This window comes from Kuraishia capsulata, genomic scaffold (genome assembly GCF_000576695.1).
Source record: "Kuraishia capsulata CBS 1993 genomic scaffold, Kuraishia_capsulata_scaffold_3, whole genome shotgun sequence".
Taxonomy (NCBI): domain Eukaryota; kingdom Fungi; phylum Ascomycota; class Pichiomycetes; order Pichiales; family Pichiaceae; genus Kuraishia; species Kuraishia capsulata.
In genome coordinates this window covers 943,262-967,264 of record NW_019172952.1, presented here as the reverse complement: position 1 = coordinate 967,264, position 24,003 = coordinate 943,262, and the positions used below count along the sequence as shown (strand labels likewise).

At 45.3% G+C, this 24,003-nt stretch overlaps 12 protein-coding genes across 12 annotated transcripts; 6 read left to right on the top strand and 6 right to left on the bottom strand.

The window, feature by feature from the left end:
• Window positions 1–763: 763 nt before the first annotated feature.
• KUCA_T00002766001 (uncharacterized protein) lies at window positions 764–8,002 on the bottom strand (the record flags this gene model as incomplete). The annotated part of the gene is made up of 1 exon (XM_022603047.1): window positions 764–8,002. The coding sequence occupies one exon, from the start codon at window positions 8,000–8,002 to the stop codon at window positions 764–766; it is 7,239 nt and encodes a 2,412-aa protein (XP_022458791.1).
• Window positions 8,003–8,338: 336 nt separating this feature from the next.
• On the bottom strand, window positions 8,339–9,860 carry KUCA_T00002765001 (uncharacterized protein; the record flags this gene model as incomplete). Its single annotated transcript, XM_022603046.1, has 2 exons — window positions 8,339–9,702; window positions 9,830–9,860. 2 exons carry the CDS (start codon window positions 9,858–9,860, stop codon window positions 8,339–8,341), a joined length of 1,395 nt encoding a protein of 464 aa, XP_022458790.1.
• A 445-nt stretch (window positions 9,861–10,305) lies between these two features.
• On the bottom strand, window positions 10,306–12,064 carry KUCA_T00002764001 (uncharacterized protein; the record flags this gene model as incomplete). The annotated part of the gene is made up of 2 exons (XM_022603045.1): window positions 10,306–11,890; window positions 11,973–12,064. The coding sequence occupies 2 exons, from the start codon at window positions 12,062–12,064 to the stop codon at window positions 10,306–10,308; spliced, it is 1,677 nt and encodes a 558-aa protein (XP_022458789.1).
• Window positions 12,065–12,332: 268 nt separating this feature from the next.
• On the top strand, window positions 12,333–12,704 carry KUCA_T00002763001 (uncharacterized protein; the record flags this gene model as incomplete). Its single annotated transcript, XM_022603044.1, has 1 exon — window positions 12,333–12,704. One exon carries the CDS (start codon window positions 12,333–12,335, stop codon window positions 12,702–12,704), a length of 372 nt encoding a protein of 123 aa, XP_022458788.1.
• Window positions 12,705–12,927: 223 nt separating this feature from the next.
• KUCA_T00002762001 (uncharacterized protein) lies at window positions 12,928–13,899 on the bottom strand (the record flags this gene model as incomplete). Its single annotated transcript, XM_022603043.1, has 1 exon — window positions 12,928–13,899. One exon carries the CDS (start codon window positions 13,897–13,899, stop codon window positions 12,928–12,930), a length of 972 nt encoding a protein of 323 aa, XP_022458787.1.
• A 231-nt stretch (window positions 13,900–14,130) lies between these two features.
• On the top strand, window positions 14,131–15,039 carry KUCA_T00002761001 (uncharacterized protein; the record flags this gene model as incomplete). Its single annotated transcript, XM_022603042.1, has 1 exon — window positions 14,131–15,039. One exon carries the CDS (start codon window positions 14,131–14,133, stop codon window positions 15,037–15,039), a length of 909 nt encoding a protein of 302 aa, XP_022458786.1.
• A 491-nt stretch (window positions 15,040–15,530) lies between these two features.
• KUCA_T00002760001 (uncharacterized protein) lies at window positions 15,531–16,553 on the top strand (the record flags this gene model as incomplete). Its single annotated transcript, XM_022603040.1, has 1 exon — window positions 15,531–16,553. The coding sequence occupies one exon, from the start codon at window positions 15,531–15,533 to the stop codon at window positions 16,551–16,553; it is 1,023 nt and encodes a 340-aa protein (XP_022458785.1).
• Window positions 16,554–16,856: 303 nt separating this feature from the next.
• On the bottom strand, window positions 16,857–17,801 carry KUCA_T00002759001 (uncharacterized protein; the record flags this gene model as incomplete). The annotated part of the gene is made up of 1 exon (XM_022603039.1): window positions 16,857–17,801. One exon carries the CDS (start codon window positions 17,799–17,801, stop codon window positions 16,857–16,859), a length of 945 nt encoding a protein of 314 aa, XP_022458784.1.
• A 1,118-nt stretch (window positions 17,802–18,919) lies between these two features.
• Window positions 18,920–19,894, top strand: KUCA_T00002758001 (uncharacterized protein; the record flags this gene model as incomplete). The annotated part of the gene is made up of 1 exon (XM_022603038.1): window positions 18,920–19,894. One exon carries the CDS (start codon window positions 18,920–18,922, stop codon window positions 19,892–19,894), a length of 975 nt encoding a protein of 324 aa, XP_022458783.1.
• Window positions 19,895–20,011: 117 nt separating this feature from the next.
• Window positions 20,012–20,263, bottom strand: KUCA_T00002757001 (uncharacterized protein; the record flags this gene model as incomplete). Its single annotated transcript, XM_022603037.1, has 1 exon — window positions 20,012–20,263. One exon carries the CDS (start codon window positions 20,261–20,263, stop codon window positions 20,012–20,014), a length of 252 nt encoding a protein of 83 aa, XP_022458782.1.
• Window positions 20,264–20,740: 477 nt separating this feature from the next.
• Window positions 20,741–21,742, top strand: KUCA_T00002756001 (uncharacterized protein; the record flags this gene model as incomplete). The annotated part of the gene is made up of 1 exon (XM_022603036.1): window positions 20,741–21,742. One exon carries the CDS (start codon window positions 20,741–20,743, stop codon window positions 21,740–21,742), a length of 1,002 nt encoding a protein of 333 aa, XP_022458781.1.
• An 811-nt stretch (window positions 21,743–22,553) lies between these two features.
• On the top strand, window positions 22,554–23,135 carry KUCA_T00002755001 (uncharacterized protein; the record flags this gene model as incomplete). The annotated part of the gene is made up of 2 exons (XM_022603035.1): window positions 22,554–22,585; window positions 22,652–23,135. The coding sequence occupies 2 exons, from the start codon at window positions 22,554–22,556 to the stop codon at window positions 23,133–23,135; spliced, it is 516 nt and encodes a 171-aa protein (XP_022458780.1).
• Between the last annotated feature and the right edge of the window lie 868 nt (window positions 23,136–24,003).

The following is a 24,003-nucleotide window of genomic DNA, read 5'->3' as shown; positions in this document are numbered from 1 at the left end:
TCAGAGCTTGATTATTAAGCAATCGCACCAAAGCTGTCTTGCTTAACCAAAATTCTTAGATTCCAGGAAGAACACGCGAAAGAGATTTATTTTTGACCGTCTTGCCTCTCTGATTTGTGTCGCCGTGACTGTCCCTCCCATTTTTCTTTCCCCTGGTTTTTTCGTCCTTGTTTTCTGCCTCCGGTTGTGGAGGGCCATGCGCAGTGTGGGGTACCCCGCGTTGGGGGAATGACCTTGGTGGGCTGTGATTGGCTGGAATTTATCTGTTGTACACGACTCATAAATTTGCGAGAACCAGTGTGTGTATGTTGGAGGGTGATGAGAGGTGTTCCTTTGGAAGAAAATAGGGTTCTGAGAGTTGAGTTGTGAGGACAGGATGCTGGTGCAGTGTTGTGGGTTTTTTTCCTTGAGTCTGTGCCTTCTACGAGTGTCTGGTGTGACTGAAATGTTTCACATTTGCCCACGTCCCGGTGTCCGATGCGGCGTTTGTGCAGGACACGGTGGTTTCATCTGGGGTAATCCGGGGGAAAGAGGACACTTTTCTTATTATCGGATTGTCGGGTTTCTCGGCCTGGGCAACTGATGGCGAGAGACTCGATATGGATGAGACGGTGCGGCTTTGTCCTGTGGTTCTTGAAAAGTTGGTCAAATACGTATGCTACCGTCAGAACTTATAGTGAACTGTTCTTTCGTTTCATTGTTCCTCAACTCTCTTATATGACTATACATTCCAGCCCAACCCTGTCAACGGTGCTTATGCTTTTTACCAGAACGAACACCACCCGATGTAATGTTGACACAAATTCTCAACGCTCGTGGCCTGCTGGATCAGCTTATCCACCTGTTGTGGCACATTCAACCCTTCAAACCGCTTGAAGTCGTTACCAGTCAGCTTATCGGTGATCCTCTTGAGCACCAACGAAGCACGAGCGTTTCGCAACTCGGTTTTATACTGTTGTTCCAGCCGCACGGCCTCAGCCTTGTCGATTTGACCAGCCCGGAGCAACTCAGCAGGGTTGTTAAGGGGCAACTTGATGTTTCCACCACCGGTTATGTCTCGCAAGGGGAAATCGAAGCCCCAGTTGATCAAAGGATCGTACGCAAAGGCCTCCAATATGGCCATCAGCGACTCCTTGTTGTTCCTGAGAACGCGCATCACATTCTCGCTGGTAATACGGAAACTACCTTCGATTCCACTCACTTCCATGGCGTAGCTCAGCATACGGGTCAACCGGAAAGGCACCTTTTCGGGGAACTTCTCACGCAAAATTGCTGCCTCAAAACAGTCGCCAAAGTCGATGTGGATCACCTTTCCGGTGATACGGTCCATCATCAAGTTTGAAGGGTGTCTGTCTCCCAATCCGAGTATATAACCTGCCATAGACATCACTGCCAACGACCGCGTGTATGTTGTACGACGGTCCAACCATGCCTCTGACGATTTGCTCTTGAACCAGAGCACCTTGTACAGGTCCTGTCCACGGGTGATATCCAAGGCATATGTAAACACCTCTACCTTCTCTAGCAGAGTCAAATTGTCGTAATCAGGTGACATTTGAAGCATGATGCGATGTTCAACATCAAGAAGGATCTTGCGAGGCTCACGATACTCCTTGATAAGCACGTGGAACGTGTCCGAGTTCGGAACCCAGCCCAGTAAGCCCGAGCTTGGAGAAAGGGGAATCGCCGGAAACTGCTGGATGTCCAGATGCCGTTTGAAGCACTCGGGATCGTTTACCAGCAAAGTGTTCACGAGACCAAACAACTGCATCACCAGACTGTCCTGGCGAATATCCTCGTGGCCTTTAAGCAGGAATGTATAATCCTTTCCATCACTGCCCATGATGCTGAACTTTCTGGGTCTCTGCTTGGATGTGATCACGGTGAACATGGGATGGAAATATGCGATTTTGCAGATCTCCTTACCAGAGACATATGTACCCGGCACTACCAGTTCTAGATTCTTGGTAGCCAGCAGTTTAGGCGAAACATGTTGCAGATCCAGATTCTGTAGCTGCGACAACTGGCGACTGATCCGACGGAACACGCTGTAATAGAGGTCCCAACCCTGGTTCAAATACGCCGTGTCCTTGGTTCGGTTGTAGTTGATAATCCATTGGTAAGCATCAGACAAATCCTTGGCAAACGCATTGTAGAACGACGTTTCCCTTATAGTTTGCGGACCTCTTTCGAGCAACGCATGCAACGGGTTTAGTGTCGCGTACATCTTCTCGATGTTCTGCTCTCCAAAATAAGCACGTGACGCGTCCTCCAGCCCCTCGTACCACATCTCGTGCCACAGCACCGCCACACGGATAAGCTCGTTACTCACGAGCTCTGCCTGATCAACCAGAGTCGAACTATGGGCGCGCATTTTCTCGATAATTGTGAGGGCTGCACGTTGTCTAGAGACACTGTCGGATTTGATGGCCACCGTGAGCGGATACACCAAAGCCTGGGGATGAGCTTTGCCCAGGTCGGACAGTAGGCCCAAAAGAGCCCTGCTCACCACCACGTTGGGCTGGTGGATACGTGAGATCAGCTGCGGAATCACATTCAACCAGGTATCAATTCTAACCATGCTGAATCCCTCGGCGAGTGCCTTGGCGGCCTCGTCAATTCCACCGAATTTGAACCACAGAGTCAAAAGCCTCAGCGTATCCTGCAGTGGATTCAGTTCTGACAGCGAGATGGAGTAGAAAAAGCCCTTGATCGCGGGGAACACATAGTGCAGAATATGAGCAAACTGCGAGTCACCACTGCCGTTCTCAATTTCCACGGGAGGTTCTTCTCCGCCAGACTGAGGCGAAATGACCTCAAAGTTGGCCAGAGCCCAGTTGTGCCATGCCTTGTACCACTTGTTGTCGAAATGGGTTGCCAGCAAGTAGGATCCCAGAATTCCAGCAGCTTCCTCGCTACGCCAATTGTTATTCAGAGCAACCTTCCATTCGCCCTGTTTCAGATAGCATCTTGCCAGCAGTTTGGTGTACTTCTCCACGTGATCTGGGGCTCCCGGAGCATCTGTAGGCAGAGGTTGAGTGATGGACTCATTCTCGTTCAATCCCAGGTCGTGAGACAATTTGGAAGTGAAGTCCACCAAGTGGTTGAGAGCTTCACGCTTTTGACCTTTGGCCCACATGTACTTCAGTTGAGCATAAACCACGTGAGGAGGTGCCCGCGAAGGTCTGTGGTTCTCCACGTTTCCCTCGTCAAGCAACGAGTTCAACGATTTTTCAGCCAACCCAAGTCTTCCGCTCTTTCTGCACAAGTTGGCAAACTTGATCCACATTTCCATATCCTGTTTGGGCTTGACCACCAGCGCCCGTACCTTCAGCATTCTCTGCCAAATATCAACGTTTCTCTGGCATCCCAACAGTCTCTTGTTCCAGGTAGCCCGCATAGCAATGCGTTTCTCGGAGCCGGGAGCATAGCACTTGTACTTGATAATTTCCTCTAGCTCCGCCAACATTTGTACTCTCACCACAACACCATATGCACGGTTATATGATTCGCTCACCAGTGCTGTGATCTCCGTCACCAGCAAGTCTCTGGCCTTGAGTATGTGATCGGAAGCTTCGTCAAAGTTGTTTTTGTGAAGGCATAATATGGCATTGAAAAAAGCCTTATCGGGCGATTCCTGTTTCATCACACTGATATACGTGTGCATCCTCTCCCATTGACCGAGTCCCCACGAAGCAGCCGCTGCCAAAGGTGCAACTGCTCGTCTGATATCTCCAGAAGAACTGTTCCATTTCTCCTGGGCGAGCTCAGAAAGTTGCTCCCATTCACCCAAAGCATGGAGACACCGCATTTTACCCATGGTGATTTCCATAGAATTGGGCTCTTCCAGCTCCCTTTCGTTGTAGGCCCTCAAAGCATCGTCCCATCTCTGCAGCTTCTCGTACCAGGTCTCCTTCAATTGCAGCCCATGGTGTTCCTGCGCATATTTCAGAATACCAATAGCTGCATCTGACTGTTGCAGTTGATTGTTGATGCTGATCAAAGACTCAATTGTTGGCGTGGATGGCTCTTGGATGAACTCTAATTCCTTGTAATGTAAGGCTTTGGCATAGACATGACTGCGTTGGGCATACTGACTGAGAATCTGGATCCTGATTGGCAGAGACTTTTCGTCGTGTTCCAGGTATTCTGCGAGATTCAGCAGAGTTTGGTGGATTTCTGGTGGGTTATTCGGCGACGAAAGTGCCACGCAGAAAGCTTGTGCTAGTTCACCTTGGTTCTGAATGTTGAGTTCGTTCCAGCAACTTGCAAAACTGCAATTGAACAAATCCTTTGCCAATGGATGGTACACACTGGCTAAGGCAGCACAGGCTCTCAGAGCATGAGATGGAGACTCTTTCAAAAGCTCTACACTCAACCTCCTGATCCAATCCTGCCAGTCTTCTTTGGTTCGTCTCTGGCTAGCATCCCATGTATTTTTCAATGCCTGTTGGTTGACAGGTAGTTTCCTTGCACTTGGCTCAATATCATTGTGGTCAGTACCCGCAGTGTCTATGTCTTGGTCTATCACCAAGTTTTGCGGAAGAGTCTCACCATTAAGCAGTTTGTCAACAAGCTGGTCGTAGATTGGGTATTGCAAACGGTTTTTCACCAGTACTTTGTTTATCACGGGCACAAAGATCGTGAACTCATTCCCAAGTTGTAACAGCAGAAGGCACAAGGTGTTCATGGTGGCCACTCTCAATTCCTCGTTTCCATTGCTCAAAACACGCAATAAGGGCTGGATGATTCTCGAGGTCATATCATTGAGATTTACATCTCTTGAGATCTTTCCAACAGTGCCAATGGCAGCCTTTCTCAAATTCTGGGGTCCAAACTCGAACATGCGAACAATCTGAGGAACTATCAGATGGAAATAAACCTCAATGTTGCTACCGAACACCACGAATGCTTTTAGCACTCTCAGTGATGGGAACCTGTTGGGAGACTTATCCTGCTCCAAAACATCCAGCATCAAAGTGATGATATCGAGCATATACATTTTGAACTCACCATCCAAAGCCTTTGATATCTGTTCTATAAGTCCAATGATCGTCACTTGGACCATAGGAAGGTGAAAAAACTCTTCGATCAAAGCAAAAATATCACTCAGATAATTTCTGATATGGAGTCTTACTATCTTCACCAGGTCGCTCAGCTGTTGGAAATAGATCTCTAGCATCGAGAGGGGGCATGTTCTGGCAACACGAGCAAAACCAGGAATCACCTGCTTCAAGAATGGGACACATTTCGTACCCAAGGTCTTGAAGATGTGCATTATTGCTTGAATAACAGCGGGATGATGTGTCGATAGAGAAGGGTCCTTGAGAATCTTCAATAAAGTGTTAATAACCACAGTTGGAAAGTATTCTTCGTTGGAAGGTGACATTCCTTTCATCAAAAGTGCCATGTCTATGGATGGGGCATTCTGCTCTGCAACAGTAGCAGAATCCTGGCTGTTTCTTTCCACTTCGCGATGTTTGTAGGGATCTAAAGCTCCGAGGATTCCCAGAAGTCTTACTGTTTCCCTTCTTATCACAGCAGAAGATTCTGATTTCAAAATGTTGACCAACATTCCCAGCAACTGAGGATAATCAAGCAAAGGCTGGATAACGTATCCAGAAGAGCCAGAAAGTTGTCCCAGGGTCTTCAGAGCAGCGTCTCTTTTATAACTTGAACTCTGGTCTTGGAAAGTGTCCAACAAGATTGGCATCAGCTCCTTAATGAAGACCAGCATTTCGTCACCACCCACAATAGACAGTTCTCCAATGGCAACGATACTGCTTGAGGCAACAGAAGAGCTTTCATCCTTTGCCTTTGGTATCAGAACATCCAGGATAGGTTTCACGTAAGGCTTCGTGATGTCGCGCGAATTGGCAATCAACAAGTGCAACAGCGTAGCTGTCTCCTCCTTTTTACGGGCACTCGTGCCTCCATACTCCAAGCTGGTGAGCAATTGAATCAGAAGTTTCCTCAAAGAAGGAACAATGTAGGCAGGATTGATAGCTGATAGTCTTCCAACGAGTTTGATTGCCGTTTTCCTGATCTCAAAATACTCATCATTGAGAGAGGTAAACAGAAGTCTAACATTGTCAGCCTGCGATAGTTGGGGATCAAACCTCTCTCCCAAAGACTTCAGCATCTCCAACCTGATCTCAGGAACAGGGTCAGTAATACACAGAGTCAACAGTTTATCCAGGACTTCCCCGACTGCACGTAACGATCTTTCGCTGCTCTGAAGACATATTGGATCTTTCAAGAATATCGCGCAAGAGGTCAACGCAGACTTCAGTCTCACCTCTGGATTGTCATGTTCTATGTAGGTAATCACGGAGTAGCGAACAAACTCTGTCAAAGAGTAGTTTCTGAAGTCAAAGAAGTTGAGAGCTTTCAATGCCTGTAGAATCACAGCCACATCGCCATCTTCATAAGCAGAAGCAAGGGATAATTCATCCGAACTTATCTCACTTTCTACCCTCAAAACCGTATTAACGGAGATCATTCCGCCGTCTTTTTGAAGCATTGTTTGACGGAAAGAGTATGCCAAAGAAGGGCTCATGGCCCTTTTAAAATCCGGTGATCCAGGATGCTTGAACTCATAACCACTCAAACACATGCTGACAACGTTTAGGAGTCTCTCGTCTATAACAGGCTCTAAAGATGGGAGATTCTCGATCAGGATTCGGAGCAGCTCAAGCATGCTGTCATTGATGGAAGATTTGAACACCAATTTGAGAATCTGATAGTTGTTAATGAACTTTGTCAACGGAGTGCCAATGGCAATTGCCAGTTTCGAGAGGCAGTAGAAACATGCTGGCTCAAGCTCCTTGCGAGCTTTTGGCACTTTTGTCGAAAGAGCATCTTTGATGTTGGCAAGAATGCCACCGTCGAGATAACTAACAATGTTACTCTTGACTTCGGTCGCGATATCACCCACACTTCTGAGGATGAAGACACGATCTTTGCCGTGCGTTAGCTGGGAGAGGAAGTATAGCATGATGCGATGCATGAACTTTTCAACAAATTTGGTTCGATCATAGTTTGCAAGTATGGGTATTATGACAGTAACCTCCTTCCTCACCTCCTGAGATTTGTGGTCTTTGAGTCTCATGAGGATCTCGTATAAGTCGTCTACCTTTGGGGCCAGTACCTCCGTTCCCAGAAATATGAGCTCGTGAAAACAGATCAACGATCCATGCACTGTTTCAGTAGTGGCTGCTACTGTACTTGAGTTGGTTCCAATAGATTTCACTCCTTGGGATGCTTCGCTGTAAAGCTTGGTGAACCAGTGGGCCCTCATTTGATTATCTCTTTCGTATGCCAGTCTCAAACAGTATCTCAGACACACTCCGGCGTCTTCTCTGATAGCCAGTTTGGGGTCTCTTAACGCAATCCAGATATTTCCAAGGATGTCTTTCAAATACTGGAACATGGACGTTGGGGAATTGTACGCGAGAGCACTAATGGTCAGGACTGCAGCATGTCTCCTCACTTCCTGTTTGTCGCTCACCAGCCATTCAATGGATCTTTTGATCTCAAACTCCACAAAATCACCCGTCAGACTTCCTCCTGGAATAGCCAGTTTTCCTAAGGTTTTGGTGGCACTTTTCATCACTTCCAGGTCATTGGAAGGTATCAGCCGTCTTAGATAATTGGCATATCTGGTGATAGTACTGGTGTTTTCTTCCAGAGAAGCAGCCGAATTCTGAGAAATGCTTATGCCACTCACAGGATTCGTTATTAGATCCAATAGGGCGTTGATGGCCTCAACACCACCCATCTGTTCAGTGGCATTCGGGCTGTGAATGAGCTCAAACACCCTCTTGTTAATGTCACTATTGTACAACGACCATTGTTCGGAAGATACAAAGTCTCTTGAGATAGATATAAGGTGATCTTTTAGGCTCCTTGCTGCTTTTTGTCTTTTGATTGGGTTTTTCGATCCAAGTCCCGCAAAGATATAGTTCAGAGTCAGGTTGTCTGTTGACTGTTGCGATGACATCTTGCGATTGATCCCTTGTGTCACCAGAAGAGAGTAGGTATACCAATCAGATGGCGTCTGTCTCAATCAATGAATTTGCAAAAACCGGCAGATTGTCCGAGCTCTAAGACCGGGATTTGGGGGAGTACTGACTCCTTTGGTATCTATCACCACCTTGGAATATGTGTTAAGGGTGGTGCCGATAAACTTTAGCCCTTGCACTACTATCTAGTATTCTGGACAGAGACTGAAAAATCCATCTCACGACACTTGACCATAATGGCAATTGATGTGACTTCAATTGAGTTATCGTTTACAAACCTGAAAGGCCATTTATTTAACTTTTTTCCATCTTCTTCAAAGAACGCCGAAAAGGGAAAAGTTTCTAACGATGTTGGGCCCATATTCATCGTAGTCCTGCTTGGTATGACAGTAGCTCTTGAACTCACTAGTACCAGCGAGCAAAGAACCACCGAACCACACAGCGTTCTTCTGTCTTTTATGACTGATAACCTGGACTGAAACACCACTCGACTTGGCTCCACTGAGTCTTTCACTCTGTGCGACTCTGTCGTTGACAATCGATTTCAGATCTCTCTGGAGTCTTCTGCCAAAGTCCTTGAACATGGTGGAACCACCCGAAAGAACAATGTTTTTGTAAAGATTCTTTCTCACATCAATAGGAGAAGATTGAATCACCGTGTCGACAGTTTCTGGTAGAGGTGTCAAATAATCCGAGCTGGCGATCTCCGGGTTGAAAAAGATCTCTGGGGCCAAAAATCTTTCGTATCCAACATCAACCTCTATGTGCTTGGACTTGTTGACGGTCTCCACCATATACTTTGCAAACTGTTCTGGGTGAGTGTCAAATTTGTTGAACTCTTTCACTATGTCTGGGCACACGTAGCAGAATTGCTGCTTGATCTTCTCGGCTGTTCTCAGAGAAGTATCTGGTTCTCCCCTGTCCCTGAGTAACGACTGGATGAACAGTGTGATATCTCTACCTGCAATGGGGATATTCTTGATCGCAGAACCAATCACGTATCCCTCTGCAACGGGAATTACGTGAGTGACACCATCACCGGAGTCGATTACCGTACCAGTCAGAGACCTGTCCTGAGTCTTGGAAGAAGTCCAGGATGCTGCTAGAGCAAGCACTGCCTGAACAGCGATATATAGACCGGCACAGTTGAATGATTCAAACATAATCTCGGCCGTGTTCTCTCTGTTTTCTGGAGGATTCAAAGGTGGCTCAGTTAGCAAGAAGTAGTGATCCTCAGGCTCGCACTTGAGATATTTGAAAATGGAGTTTTCCCAGAACCGTTCCATGTGATCCCAGTTTTCAATTTGTCCGTGTCTAATTGGATAACTCAACGAATACGAAGGACCCTTAGCGGCCTCTAAAGCTTCGTCTCCGATGTAGAAGTCCAGATCTTCCATTCCTCTTTTGATAGACAGGTTTCCACCCAGACTTGCCTTGGATGCCGACGAACCACTCAGAAAGGATGGCTTGGAAGGAGCTGCTGGTTTACCAGTGGACGATCCCGCAGCCCTTGTGGAAATTGCTGTCGGGAAAACCCACGATGGCGCATCGTTTCCGGCAAATCCCAATTTGGTCAGCCCCGTACCGCTGTCACTGTAGTTAGTAGATGTTCCTAGGCTGATAGATGTGGAGGTAGATCTGGCTGTATCAGCAATACCAGCCTTAATCATTCGCCAATCTCACACGAGTAACTTACTTGTCTATAAAATCGATTGTTAGTACGCTTTCTCGAATAATTGAAGCAATTTGGCTTGATTTGGCCCGAAGTTTCAAACAAGCCAACGGCTCCTTCATCCGCTACTTACCCATGACAACTGCCGGTGTGTTCATGCTCATATTGTTTGAATTTGACGTGCTCCAAAATATCCACCCAAATGTTTTCTTTTAATCAAACCAATTGGAAACTGGAAATGAATTGAGCTGGCAAATCGGGTCTGGTTGTAGATACTGACAGTTCAACCGAGTTCCCCCTTGGGATCACCACGGATAGGAGCACTGGCGATATGGTGTGCACAGCACAATTTTTCTCATGTTGATATTGAAAAGTCCAGTCCAAGCTACATGTTGTGAAATATTTCACTTCCCTCTGAGCCATGAACTGTTGTGATATGGTCTCTGGGAATTCTTTTACACTCTGGTACCCAAGGGGAAACCGCATAAATGGAAATAACCTTGCTCTTTTTCAGCTGACAGCCGGCTGATTTAGGTTTCAGATTTGAAATGGTCTACACTCCATCACTTACTCACAGCTTGATTGTAGTTTATATTCACTCAACATTAACTAGTACTCATCCTTACCACTGATAATGACATCGTTGATCTTCAAGATCATCCTGGTCAATTGCGTGGCAAGCAACAACTGCTGCTTCTTGCCAATCAATGGATCTATAACGAACAACTCCTTCATGTCGTTATTGTTAGCTCCAAGACAGTCAACACCCAGATTGTTATTGGATTCATTCACCTGCTTCGACTTCAAGGAAGTGAGAGTGTCAATTGGGTCTAGACCAGAGTTTTCAGCCAATGACAATGGAATGACATCGAGGGCCTGGGCAAAAGCACGGAACGCATATTGGTCAATACCCTTCTGTTTGTCAGCTTCAGCAGCAACCGCAATAGAACACGCAATCTCAGCAGCTCCACCTCCGTACACAACACGGTTATCACGGATCAAGTTACGGACCACACACAAAGAATCATGCAAGGCTCTGATTCCCTCATCCACGATCATCTTGTTGGAGCCTCTAAGGAATGCAGTAACAGCCTTGACATTGGCACATTCCTCAACCACCAACATGTGGTCTCTGGTGGTTCCAAACTCAAGCTCGGTGACCTTACCGGCGGTTCCGAGTTTCTCGGGAGTGAGGTCCTCGAAACGAGGAACAATTCTTCCGTTGGTAGCAATGGCCAAAAGCTCCAGCTCTGGACCACCAACCCATCTGATAGCAGGCAGGTCGTTTTGCAACAACAAATGGTTGGCTTCATCATCAAAACCCCATTGGCAAGCTACTAGATTCGCACCTGAGTCCTTGACGTATTTGATCATCTCCTTGAATTTATCCTGCTCGTAGGTCTGCAAGGACTTGAACTCCTCCACCGTCGAGATATCCAACTTGTGTTTTGTCTTTGGCTTTGGGGGCTCAAATGGACATGTCAAAATTGCAACTTTGACGTCTCGTATCTCCTTGGGCATCTGAGGATGTGAAAAATCCTTGTCGATTACAACACCCTTGATAAGCTTGGAATCCTCCAGAGATCCACCGACCTTGCCTTCTATCTTGATGAGTTCGAAATCAACATCTTTTCTCTCAAAGTCAACCACACTCAAGACGGCCTCAACTGCCATCCTTGCAAACTTGTCATGAGTCTTAGAAACGATCTTCGAACCCAAAGAGGTCTTTGCAGCCTTGAAAAGCTCGGAGTCACTGGTCAGGTTCTCGCTGATATCCGAAGTGTTTATCGAGATGGTATCCGCGATCTTGTCAAGGTGAGCAACTGCAATTTTGCTTGCTTCATCAAATCCGTTCGCCACCTTGATTGGATGAATACCTTTGTCGATAAGCTCCAGGGCTTGGTCAAGCATGGCACCGGCCAAAACGACCACACCAGTAGTACCATCTCCAATCTCATCATCTTGGGACTTTGACAACTCAACCAAAAGCTTGGCAATTTCACTGGAAAGCTCCATCTGGGTTAAAATAGTGGCTCCATCGTTGGTGATGTTAATTTCTCCGTCTGGCGAGATCAAAATCTTATCCAAACCTCTTGGCCCCAACGAGGTCTTCAGAATGGACGCCACTGATCTGGCAGCAAGCACGTGCGACTTCACCGCCTCTATACCATGAGCTCTCTGTTTCTTTCCTTGACTAAATTGAAGGAACTCTAGTTAGTAAAAATATTCAAAGACTCAAACTTGAGCAAAACGCGTAACTCCAATTTGTCACTCACTCTCTCACAATGATGAAAGGTCTTCCCATCTCATCCTGTGCTACAATAGCATTGGAGAGATCGGGCATCTCCATCATCTGTTGACCGGACATTCTCGGGAATAAAAAACTTCTCGGATATGGAGATCGGGTTCAGTTGGTGGTGGCCCTTGCAGTTCTTCTTGCTTAACCGTGTCGACAGCTGTTGGACATTCGCGAAAGATGCGTGGAACACTCAATTACAAATTGAAGAAACTTTTCTGTCATTTTTTGTGCGGCTCTATTGAGTAGTGTGATACACATTCTGAAAAAAAATAAAATCTCCAAGGACGGGTCTTGGACTTTTTGCGCTTCATTATCAAGCAAATTATCACTGCAAAATATGTCTGTGGTAGGTTCGTTGATCTTCTGTACGCAGTGTGGAAATCTGCTTGATTCTGTCACCCAGAAACCCACGTTGGACTGCCAGGTGTGTGGCAAATCATACGGGTCTAAAAACTTTGCCAACCTCAAGGTAACCACCCATACAGCTGATGATGCATTTCCCTCTATTCTAAAATCCAAGAGTTCTCTGGTGAAAACTGTGCTGAAGTCCAACGAGCTAGAAGAAGGGGCTACTATCAAGGAGAAGTGTCCGCAATGTGGTAACGAGGAAATGCAATATCACACTCTGCAGTTGAGGTCTGCAGATGAAGGTGCAACGGTTTTCTACACCTGCACTTCCTGCGGTTATAGATTCAGAACGAACAACTAGAAGATCAGCTGGTGGAAACATGCCCCAGCAAATTTGTATTATAGATATTTCAAACTTATTGAATTCGCATCAAGATAAGAAAGGAAACCATTGAACATTCCGGTTGTAGTTATATCAGCTTTTTGGATAAAACGCTTACTTCATGACATACCACATTGCTACTCAATCTTATTCCTTGTAATTATATTACCCTTTCATTATTATTCATCATGCTTGCTACCGTTCATATTCCAGCATACTCGATCTCGTTAGAGTTCTCATACTCGTACATGTCCAACGCAACAATCGCACTGTCCCTTACGACGGTATCTTCGTCATTCAAGTAACCCTTCAAAATAGGCAAAACCTCATCTGTGGCGATGGATCCAAGAGCCTCAGCAGCTTCATGTCTGACCATAGCAGCCTCGGACTTATCACCGAGGATCTTGATCAGCGAGGGAACGGTCACAGGATTGCACATTTGTCCAAAAACATAGGCAATCTCATGCTTGAAAAGAGCTGAACTATCACTGAATCCAGATGCAAGTGCAAGAGCTGCTGCATCAGTTCCGATGTCTCTGAGTCTGAACATGGCCCTGTACCTCTCAAACAGAGGCTTTGCCTGGTCGTTGAGAGTTTCCTGAAGGACAGAGATTTTTTCTGCATTTTTAGCATCCAGAGGCATTGGAGGAGCGGGATCAATAGACTCATATAAAGAAGTCTGCAGATTCTCTGTGGCTGCTGACTTGCTGTTTTCCCACTTTATCCTTTCAATAGCGAGCTCACAAGTTTGACGGATCTCCACGAGCTCGGTTTCGTCTGCAAAGTACTTTTCGAGCAGTTCCAGTGAATCATCATCCCCAAGAGCTCCAAGTGCCTCTGCAGCCTCGTGTCTGACCATACATTGTTGGTTGGTATTGATCAGGACATCTCTTAGTACTGGGGCAGCTTGAAGGTTCTTGGTTTGTCCCAGAACGTAAGCAACTTCGTGTTTCAGCAACTCAGACTCGTCCTTGAAGCATTCGGCAATGTATACAATGGCCTTGTATGCGTCTTCTGGTTTTTCGGCGAACTCAGCGCCAATGGACTTAAGATAGAACAAGGCTCTGAAACGGTCTGCCAATTTGACCTCGCCGCTTTTGTTCACCAGAGCATCTCTCAGCTTCTCCAAACTGGTATTCTCATCAACTTCGTTCTCTAGAACTCCCACAGTCATTTTCGGTCTTGATATCAAATTCTGTGCTACTAAATAGTTCGAACTTAGCGGGCTGAAAGATGGCACAATTTTTTTTTATGCACAATATACTTGGCATCTCAACCGACAGTAAATGGCAGAAATCCTAGCCGATACAAAATGGCAGACAGATGGCGGTGGCTGTGGAGAGAACAAGCAACGAAGAGAGGTAGTCTATTTAGCCCTCAATATTCACTTTGTATTTTTACAAAAATGACATTTCATTGCGTATCTGGACGCAATCCAGTTGAGGTGCTCAACTCTCTGCAAAATTCTGTGTTGGTGATACCGAGTGTTTCCATAGGCAACATCCCCCAGCTGTCGATTGATCTACTGATCCACAATTGCGAGCTCAAATCCGTTGGATATCTGGACGACTCCTCGTTATATCCTTTTGTATCAGCCGTTGATTATGTGGAGTCTAAGTTGGCACCCGTCGCAGGGCTTTCTACAGCTTTGGAGGTATACTTCAGCGAGTCCTTGAAGCTCACTGTGATTCAACAGCGTTCTCCTATATTGCCCAATTGCAGTGGCCAGTTTTTGAAGACTCTGATCATTCCATTCATCTACAGTGTCGGGTTCTCCGAACTGATGGTTGTGCACTCCAAAGACGCCGGTTTGAAAGGAGATGCCACCACCTCCAACAAGTTTGAAACCTGGTCAAACAGCCTTACTTCAAGACTAGGATTCCTGAATATTGACGATAAGTCCAACATTAGTGTTGTGAATTCGCCAGGCGATATTTCTAAGTTTTCCAACGCTTTGGTGACGCTTTTGGAGGACCCTGGCCAGAAGAGCTTAGGAACTCTGAAGCCTACAGAGAGTGAAGTGGACGTTTCCAATTTGCTCAGAGCCAAGTTTCCAAACTCGTTACCGATGTCAGGTGATGAGTCGATTTCTTCCAAACTGGGCGCGGGAACTGACGCTACTATTCCTACCACCTTGGTATCTGAGTTCGTGTATGAGGGAGACAACTTTGGAGATGCAGAAGAGTTGACCAATAAGATTGCGGCACTTTTGGAGATAGACACGAGACGTACATGGTTGAGGCCGAAATCCTGGTCTGGGGTTTATGGAGACAGGCCTATTCCTGTAGGTTCTGACTTGGGTATCTATAGTTAGGTTGATGCTGTGATGCTGCTACCTCTTCGGAGCCCTCCACTTGACAAAACAGTGAGTGAATATGGTTACGTTTAGTTCACATTTATTATAGTTCGGTAATTATCAAAATCATAGAACCTAGCATATGTTCATCTGTAGACTATTAATGTTCACATCTCCATAATAGTCCACGGCCAACCCGGTTACGGCAACTATATCCTTAATTACTTATCGCACTACTTTTTTAACAAACAGCCTCTGAGCCGTGAGAAATGACTGAGACATTTTATCGCACTAACAAGAAGCGCCAACTACATCGTTACATATCTTTCATTTATTATCGAAACAAGACCGGAAGTTTGACCTCTGTGTTTTTCTTGGCTTGCTGGATTCCTGACTGATTGTTTTGGTTGGTGACTTGCATCCCGGTTGTACGCGGATAGAAGGACCACTGGATTCTTTTATTATAGAGTGATTTGTTTGAGTTTCATAAAAGATTCTTGTTTCTTGCCATGTCAGCTGTTGCATTTGATAACAGCAGCTACGATAGCCAGGCTATCCAGGGAGACGAGGTTGATGAGTATAACACAGAAATAAAGCTCAACATTAGAGGCCATCCGTTCACCATCACGAGAGACGAGTTGATGGCGCTGCCTGAAAGCATTTTGCTTTGTTTGTTTCCGAATGGTGTTTTTGTTGATATAGACGGGAACGTGATATCGAACTTGACCGAGGACGACATAGTTTATGTGAACTTCTCACCTGAGTGTTTTCGGTATATCTGCGATTCCTTCAACTCTGCTGCCTTGGAGCTGTCTCCCAGTAACAGGCACGATGTCTACGATCTGAACGATACTGATGTATTGAACGACAAGCCATCTATCATTGTTCTGAGAGAAGACTTAGACTACTATTGCATTCCTCCCATCAAGGGTTTCACTGTTGATCAGATGAAGGAACTGAAGCTGCTGGTCGGTGATGAGTTGGTGCAAAACCCACGGCTGTTCGACGGCTTGGGGTATTCGCCAGGTAAGCAGTTGGGACCTGCTGAGCAGCATCTGCTAGACATGCTGTGTTCCTCTGGCTTTTCAGTCACTGGTGACTGGGGCCATAGATCCATGGAGCCTGGTAAGACGGTTATTTTCTCACTGGCGCTGGTTCGTCTCAAACAACAGGTTGAGGAGGTCACGCCTCAGGATTCTCCTAGTCTCAGACCTACGACTTCAGCCTCTTCTTCGGGAAACCCAGGCAGGTCCAGACTGTCTACGTTTGCTCACAATGCCGTGAGAAATGCCTCGCGTTCAGTTTCTAGAAACAGATCGCAGAAGAGAGACACCAACACGACCGCGACCAAATTGCTTCTTTTCTGGAAAAAGCCGGCAAGAAAGTGTTGGTGGTCCAACGAGGAGATCGAGGTTGATCTCAGCCACTTGGGTCTGAAGGATTCTGAGGGCAATCTATTGGCCAAGACAGTCGTGAAGGTTCATATAAGAAGAGTGTGGACTCTGGAGCTTTCAGTGATTGGTGTCCAGTAATTATGTTTACTCTTGAATCATGACTGTCCAACCATGGGGCTAATGCTGGAACTTTTCGTCATTGCTGCCATCACCAAGTTCATTTCTTTTGCTATCTGTGACTATTTAGTATCTCCTAGTAACTCTTTTTACACTCTGGAAGTCTAGTAGAGGATTCTGAAGAGGATCTCAATTAAGTTTAATTGGTTACCGCATTCCTAATCATCAGCGCAATATTGATCAAGACTAATCTAAATAAGGGGTTTCTATTATCCTATAACATTCATCTGTCTGTCTCCTGACGTTCTAACCATAATTTTTCACCTAAATCAACAACCGCTGCATTTCTCCCTCATCAGTGGACTTCACACTGCAAACTTGCTCCTGACTAGTGCCCGTTTCCTCATTTTCCAATAAATGATCGTGATCGTGTCTATGCTCTTCCAGAAACTGTTCGTCTTCAGCCAACCCTGCCTTGTAGTCTCCGTACCTCTGAACATCTGCATTGTAATACCAATAATAATGCTGCAGAAAAAACACAATATCGGCCAGACTGGCTTCCACACTCAACAAGAACTTAGGCAAGTTGTTGAACACCGATTTGAGATCGCCAACCTCAATTGCGTCTATCACTAACTGAGTTAATGATAGAACTGCACCTACACAGTCCAGCCAGATCATCACAATTGGCCATCCATGAGTGGATTTTCTCTTATAATTGTAGTAAATCTGAGGAATGTTCTTGCAGACACTCATTGCAATCTTTAACAGTCCCAAAGACGTGAATAGATCCAGCCATTCCCATCCAATGGGATTATCACCTCCAGTGTGGTAGACGTACAAACCCATACCAACACCGTACAGCACCACCGAAGAAATTGCCCTCTTGCAAGTCTTAGAAACAATTTGGTTATCGTTTTTAGCAAATCCCCACCAATACGCTTGTGATATCAACACTGATTGCACACACAAACCGTGTAAAGCGAACAGAAAGTCGTTGGTCTTGATCAAAGGCATTCTGGGAGAAGGGTCGGAAGGCAGAGTGTATCTGTCTGAATATTGCTGTCTCACGCAAGAATTGAATCTGAGCATTCCATAGTATATGGTGTATAGAACATAGCCAAAGTGGTTGAAATAGATGAAGTCCATGGACAGTCCCTGGATACTCCACAGCTTGATGTTGGTGAGCAGTGGGGGGTAGAAGCCAATACCCCAAGCAAGAGTGTATATCCAACCAGCAGCCTTTGCCACGATGGGTAGAGCTGACATTGTGAATATTGTGGTAGCAGAAAAAGGGCGAGAAACTTAGTCCATGTAAAGATGGAGCGGGATGGACAAAGGAATAAGTCACGGATGATTGATCCGATGGGTTTTCAAAATAAGGCCAAATTTCACTCCTAGCCTCCTCATCTCTTTATCCGCTTATCAGGGTTGACACTTTTGGGCCTATAGATAGAGTCTTGAGGTAAAGCTTTTTTTTAACCAATGAACACAGCATAAACACCATTTTTATGCAGAATTGTGCAGAATCAGAGCCATATTTGAATCAGCGTTTTATGAGACGGACGCTCGTTGAAAGCCTGGCTTCTGGAGTGGCTCAGAGTGCATAGTCAGTATGAATCGGACTCTCTGTTGGTATGTGTTCTGGTATATTCAATGATTGTTTATTCCCGAATGTTCCTCTGCATCTTGAACGTTTTTGTTCTCATTTGTTTTCATTTGTGTGTAAATATCTTGATCTCTTGTTTTTTTGATTCACTATTTTATCTTTTTTTTTCTAAAGAGCCCTCGGATTGAATTCAGAATAAATCTGTAATTTTTGAAGATTACTAGAATTCTGAAAAATACATCAAATTGACAGCACTACAACTGTAACCTCCAATGTTAATTTTTTACTGAAATTGGTCTTCTAATATACAAAAAGGACATACACATAATTTCAAAAGCCTAATCTTCACAGAGAACTTTCCACCATTTATTCACGTTTGGGGACACACTGGAAGGCTGATGATCACCTCCCCCCGGAGATGAGACCACAGAGAATAAACCCCGAAACCCATCACCTACGCCATCTCCAATATCCCAAATCGGAATCCATTCAAGCAATTGAAAGACGTTTGAATCTCACCGATTAACAAAAGCTTTCAAATTCCCCAGCTAAGAAGGTCTTCCCGCATGCGACTTACTGGATTGGTACATAGAGATAAGATCATGAAAAATTTCCCGATTCGGAAACCCGCGGGCATCCTTCTCAATCAGGTAAAACACTATCTATGACCAGGAATCTATATAACCCCCGTTAAGTGTTAATCAAGAGAGTAAAGAAGTAGCAACGGCTTCGATTATAGTCACAATTAATTGGATTTTTGATTCCTGAATCGACTGCAATGACCGTGTCCCTGCCACCTAGAACTGCTGATATCAAGCCAGAGGATCTCCCAGAGGTCAAAAGATTTCCTTTTGGTACTCCTGTAAGAGAGTTGGTCAAGGCCTTGACCGTTGCTGGTGGTGTGATTGTAGAAGGCATGCATTCGCCTGAACTGATGAAAGAGCTGGAGGCTGAAATCCGCCCACTGATCTCGAATGATTCTGACTGGGACGGTGGGTTTTTCCCCACAGAAACCAGGAGATGCAGTGTTCTCGTTGGAAAATCCAGAATTGCAGCGCAAGTAACTTTGGGAGACGATTTGCTCTGGGAGCTGAGTGACGCGTTTCTTGCAGAGGTCAATTGGTACTGGTACGGTGATATGAAACAATGGGGTAAGAGCTCGCCTCAATTGAACACCTGCATTGCTTTCTCCGTCAACCCTTGTAAGGAAGACCAGCCTTTGCACAGAGATGACCATTGCCATCACAATAACCTCAAAGAAATTGATACTTACCCGGAGGACTTGCAAGAAAGAGAAACCCTGCTTGGTTACTTCTTTGCGGTCAAGAAGACTACCAAGGAAAACGGTGCTACCAGATTTATTCCTGGCTCCCATCTGTGGGGAAAGGATAGAGAGCCATCTGACCATCTCGCTTATTATGCAGAGATGAATCCTGGTGATGGTTTTTTCATGCTTGGTTCTTGCTACCACGGAGGAAGTAAGAACACAACCAAAGACGAGGAGCGTTTGGTTGTTGGTGTATTTACCACGAAGGGATATTATCGTCAAGAGGAGAACCAATATCTGGGTGTTCCCATGGAAATGGCGAAATCATTTCCTACTAAATGGCAGAAAAGATTGGGCTATGCCATTTCTGAGCCATGGTGCGGTCACGTCGATTCCGCTGATCCCATTTTGTTTCTAGACCCTTCTTTGGATGATGGAAACAAAGATCTTTTTTCGAAAGAGGCCTTAACTCCTTACAGACTTTGAACAGTGGAATATTGGAATTATTATAAGAATATTGATTAACTAGTAGACAGAAATCTGCGACATCTCGCCCATGGCGACGAAGACGATGTAAACGATGATGCTTTCCTACCGTAACAATTATTTAGTAGCAGCTTTCTTTGGAGGTTCCAAGGGTTCTAAGGGTTGCTGTGGTTCGGCAGGGTTAATCTCGTTGATCTGGTTGACGGGGTCCTCGGCAGAATATGGCGGTAATTGACTGGTATATGACGGTGGAGCGCGCAGAATAGGCTCTGGCCTTCTCACTGGCCAACTTGCTAGTTTGTTGTTTGAGCTGTTGTTTGAGCTGTTGTTTGACCCGTGCCCAGCATTCGATTCTCTTTCCCTTCTCATTTCTCGGTCCCTCTCCGACCCTTTTCCGCAACATAGTGACCACATACAACAGATCACTACGAAGAGAGCCAATCCCCCAAACAATCCTCCAAAGACTTTTCCATAAAACTTCGAATCATTCGTACTCCGAGTACCTGCTGACTCTGCGTGGGCGTTGTTAAGTAGATCTACTACGAACCTTCCTGGCCCCGATGATACCCCCATTTCGAATGAGAAGTTAGTAGATGCAACTCATGTGAGGACTAAAAGCTTCTATTAAATAGCCAAACCACCAGAACAGAACGTAATATATATCCATTTCTATCTTTCTTAGGGTGTTCAACTGGACTTTCCCCAGATGATTCTTATTGCAGGTTAGTTTGAATTGTAGGTCATTACCGAATTAGGAAAGATAACCTCATCTCCATACTTAGTGGCTTGCCAAACTTTGGATCTTTTCCTCTTATCTACATCATTCTTTTCCCTCTGTTTCCAAAGATGGTGGCTATAACTGTTATTGGTTCACTTAACTATGATCTAGTAACATATACCTCGGTTGTTCCGCGTGGTGGAGAAACTATCCATGCAAAATCGTTCGAGACTCACTACGGAGGTAAGGGCCTCAACGAAGCTGTAGCCGTGGGCAAGCTGTTGTCACCAGAGCAAAAAAACAATATACAAGTGAAGATGATTGGAAGAGTAGGGAATGACTTGTTTGGAAAAGAAATGAAGGATTATGTTTCGTCAGTTGGGGTCGATGTTGAGAATGTTCTCGTTGACGATGCCGAAAGGTCTGGCACAGCTGTTATTTTGGTTGAGGATTCAGGTGAGAATAGAATTCTGGTTATTCCAGGATCCAATGGAAAGCTTGAAGTTACTGAGAAGATTTTGAAAGAGGTGATAGGCTCAAACAAGAATCAATTCTTCATTTTGCAGAACGAGCAACCCGATCCGGTTAAGCATCTGGAGCTGATCAGAAAAATCGAACCAGAAGCTACAGTCGTGTACAATCCATCGCCGATAAAAGATTTCAATACTGAGAACACTGATGTTCTGGGAGCTGTTGATGTGTTGGTAGTGAACGAGTCTGAGGCTTTGGACTGTGCCAAAGCCTTCTCTACCGAAGCAAGAGAAGGTAACATTGGGGAAGAAAGATCCAAATTCGTTAAGCTTGCGAAAGACCTGAAGGGCTTTTTGAACCAGAGCAAATTGTCTACTGTTATCATCACGCTTGGTGGTGAAGGTTCTCTCGTGGTGTCAGATGCCTTTCCAGAGGGCCAGCATTTTCCAGCCATGGAGCTTTCCAAAAAGCAAATCATAGACACCACTGGTGCTGGAGACACGTTTCTGGGAGCAGTTACAGTTAGACTTGCCAACGGTGATTCAATTGACCAGGCAGTGGTCTTCGCTACTGCGGCCGCCTCTTTAACCGTACAGGGTAAAGGTGCCGCGGAAGCGATACCAGGCTACGAGCAGGTGAGCAAATTGGTTTCTAGCTAAATAATGGAAATATAATAAGTAGACAGGTTTGGCTTGAATAAGCAAGAAATAATCTCTAAAAGAGGTTGTCGTAGTGAGCCCTCGGCCAAATGAATTTTGATATCGGCCAAATGAATTTGCGTGGCGCTATCGCGACCTTGGGAAACTATTGGCGATGCCCACCTCTTTCAAGTATTGCACCAAACACAGAGAGCCAAACAGCACTACTTTAGCCAAACATTCAAGGTTTTCAAAGCATCACAATGCCCACGGAGGATAGAATATCCACGCGGAATACTGAAATCTACAAGTTGCGCTTTCAGTTGCCCAAAATACACGATGATTTGGTATCCACTGCGAAGATCAGTCCCAACGGCCAATACATAGCCACTGCATGTGAGTAACTGGAAAGATCCTTTGGCTTTCAAGGTTCATTAAAGTAGATAGTTTTAGCTAACTCTCAACTCCAGCATCCGACAAAACGGTAAGACTCTGGGAAGCGGCCACCGGAAACTACGTGCGAAAGTTCGAGGGCCACACGCGAGGAGTATCCGAATTATGTTGGTCGCCCGATAGCTCCTATATAGCATCAGCATCTGACGATATGAGCATTAGGATCTGGTCAGTCGAATTTGGGGCCTGCCTTAAAGAGCTGCGTGGACACACGTACCACATCACGTGTGTGGAGTTCAGTCCCAAGGGCAATATATTGATTAGTGGAAGCTCTGACGAAGCGATAAGAGTTTGGGACATTCAACGAGGAAAGTGTTTGAAGACATTGAGTGCTCATTCGGATCCGATTTCCAGTATCGATCTGTGTTGGGACGGCACCATGATAGCCTCCGCTAGTTACGATGGTCAAATGTGAGTTAACTTTTGAATTTTTTTCCACAAATACAGGAGATCGCGATGCTAACAACCGCCATAAAGACGAATATTTGATACAGAAACAGGCCAATGTCTGAAAACTTTGATTTATGATAGAGGTGGGTCTTCGTCGCCGGTTTCCTATGTTAGGTTCTCACCAAACGGCAAGTACGTTCTGGCTAGTTCTCTAGACGGAAGCATCAGATTGTGGGATTATATGAATAACAAAGTGGCAAAGACTTTTACAGCTGATAAAGAACCTATCGCCGAAAAATATACTTGTGGAACAAGATTCCTCTTGTTAGACGGCCAGTCGCAGCCCTTGGTGGTGTCAGGATCTGACTCCGGCAAGATTTACATTTGGGACGTGCAATCCAAGGATATACTGAGTGTTTTGAATGGAGGCGATGAAGACTCTGATAGTAATTGCCCTGTTTTGCAAGTTGATGCATTTGATAATGGTGTTGCCCTTGTCTCGGTGTCTCGTGATGGTGTCTTGAAGGTCTGGGACTTGATAGACAAGAAAAAAGACGTCGAAATGGAGTGAATCTACCCAGACTTGTATATGAAGAATTAATCATGTGTATTGGTTATAAACGACTCAAGAAAGCACATCATGAAAGACACAGAAGATAGAAGGAAAAGCAGCTTCACTTGTGACCCAACAAGAGAGTTTTGAAAAAAATGACGCGCAACACCGGTGGAAGAAAGCAAATGGTCACCGGAGCGCTTGAAGCATATGTTTGCTTAAGAGCCAGGAGATCCAACTTCCTGGACCTCCTCTTCAGCGGCATTTCCGTCGCCAACATCTGTTGACTCCTCAACAGGGACTGGAGCAGATTTCTCGCTGTTGCCAAATCTTTTTAGGATGGACTGGTATTGGTTTCTGAGAAACTTGATGATACTTCTGACAGGCATTTTGATAATTCCAAGATTAATTCGGCTAGTTCACGGGAAAAATCGGAATCAAGGGAAGAACAAGAAGAGAACGCGAAGTCCAATTTAAAACAAGACCTACTACGAAATAAGTGTTGTAGCCAGAATCTCTTTTCCGGATTAATCCACTTTTTGCGGGGGAAAATACGCCCCTTCCAATCCAGACACCCCTCAAACCAGAACTTTCAAAACATTCACCTGTTGATCCAAAACAAAGCTACTCAATCCGTTTTATTGACATTAAATTTGCCCAATCACATAAGCTAAAAAAACCGTTATGTAAACTAATATACAATAGCGGACATTGAATCCTAATCACAAACACCAGCCAACCCAATTTTCAAAAGATCTTAAACAGCTTACAATTCTTGAGAAGCCTTTGACTTGGCAGATTTCTTTGGCAGCAAGTTTTGGTGGATGTTTGGCAAAACACCACCTTGAGCAATGGTAACATCACCCAAAAGCTTGGTCAATTCCTC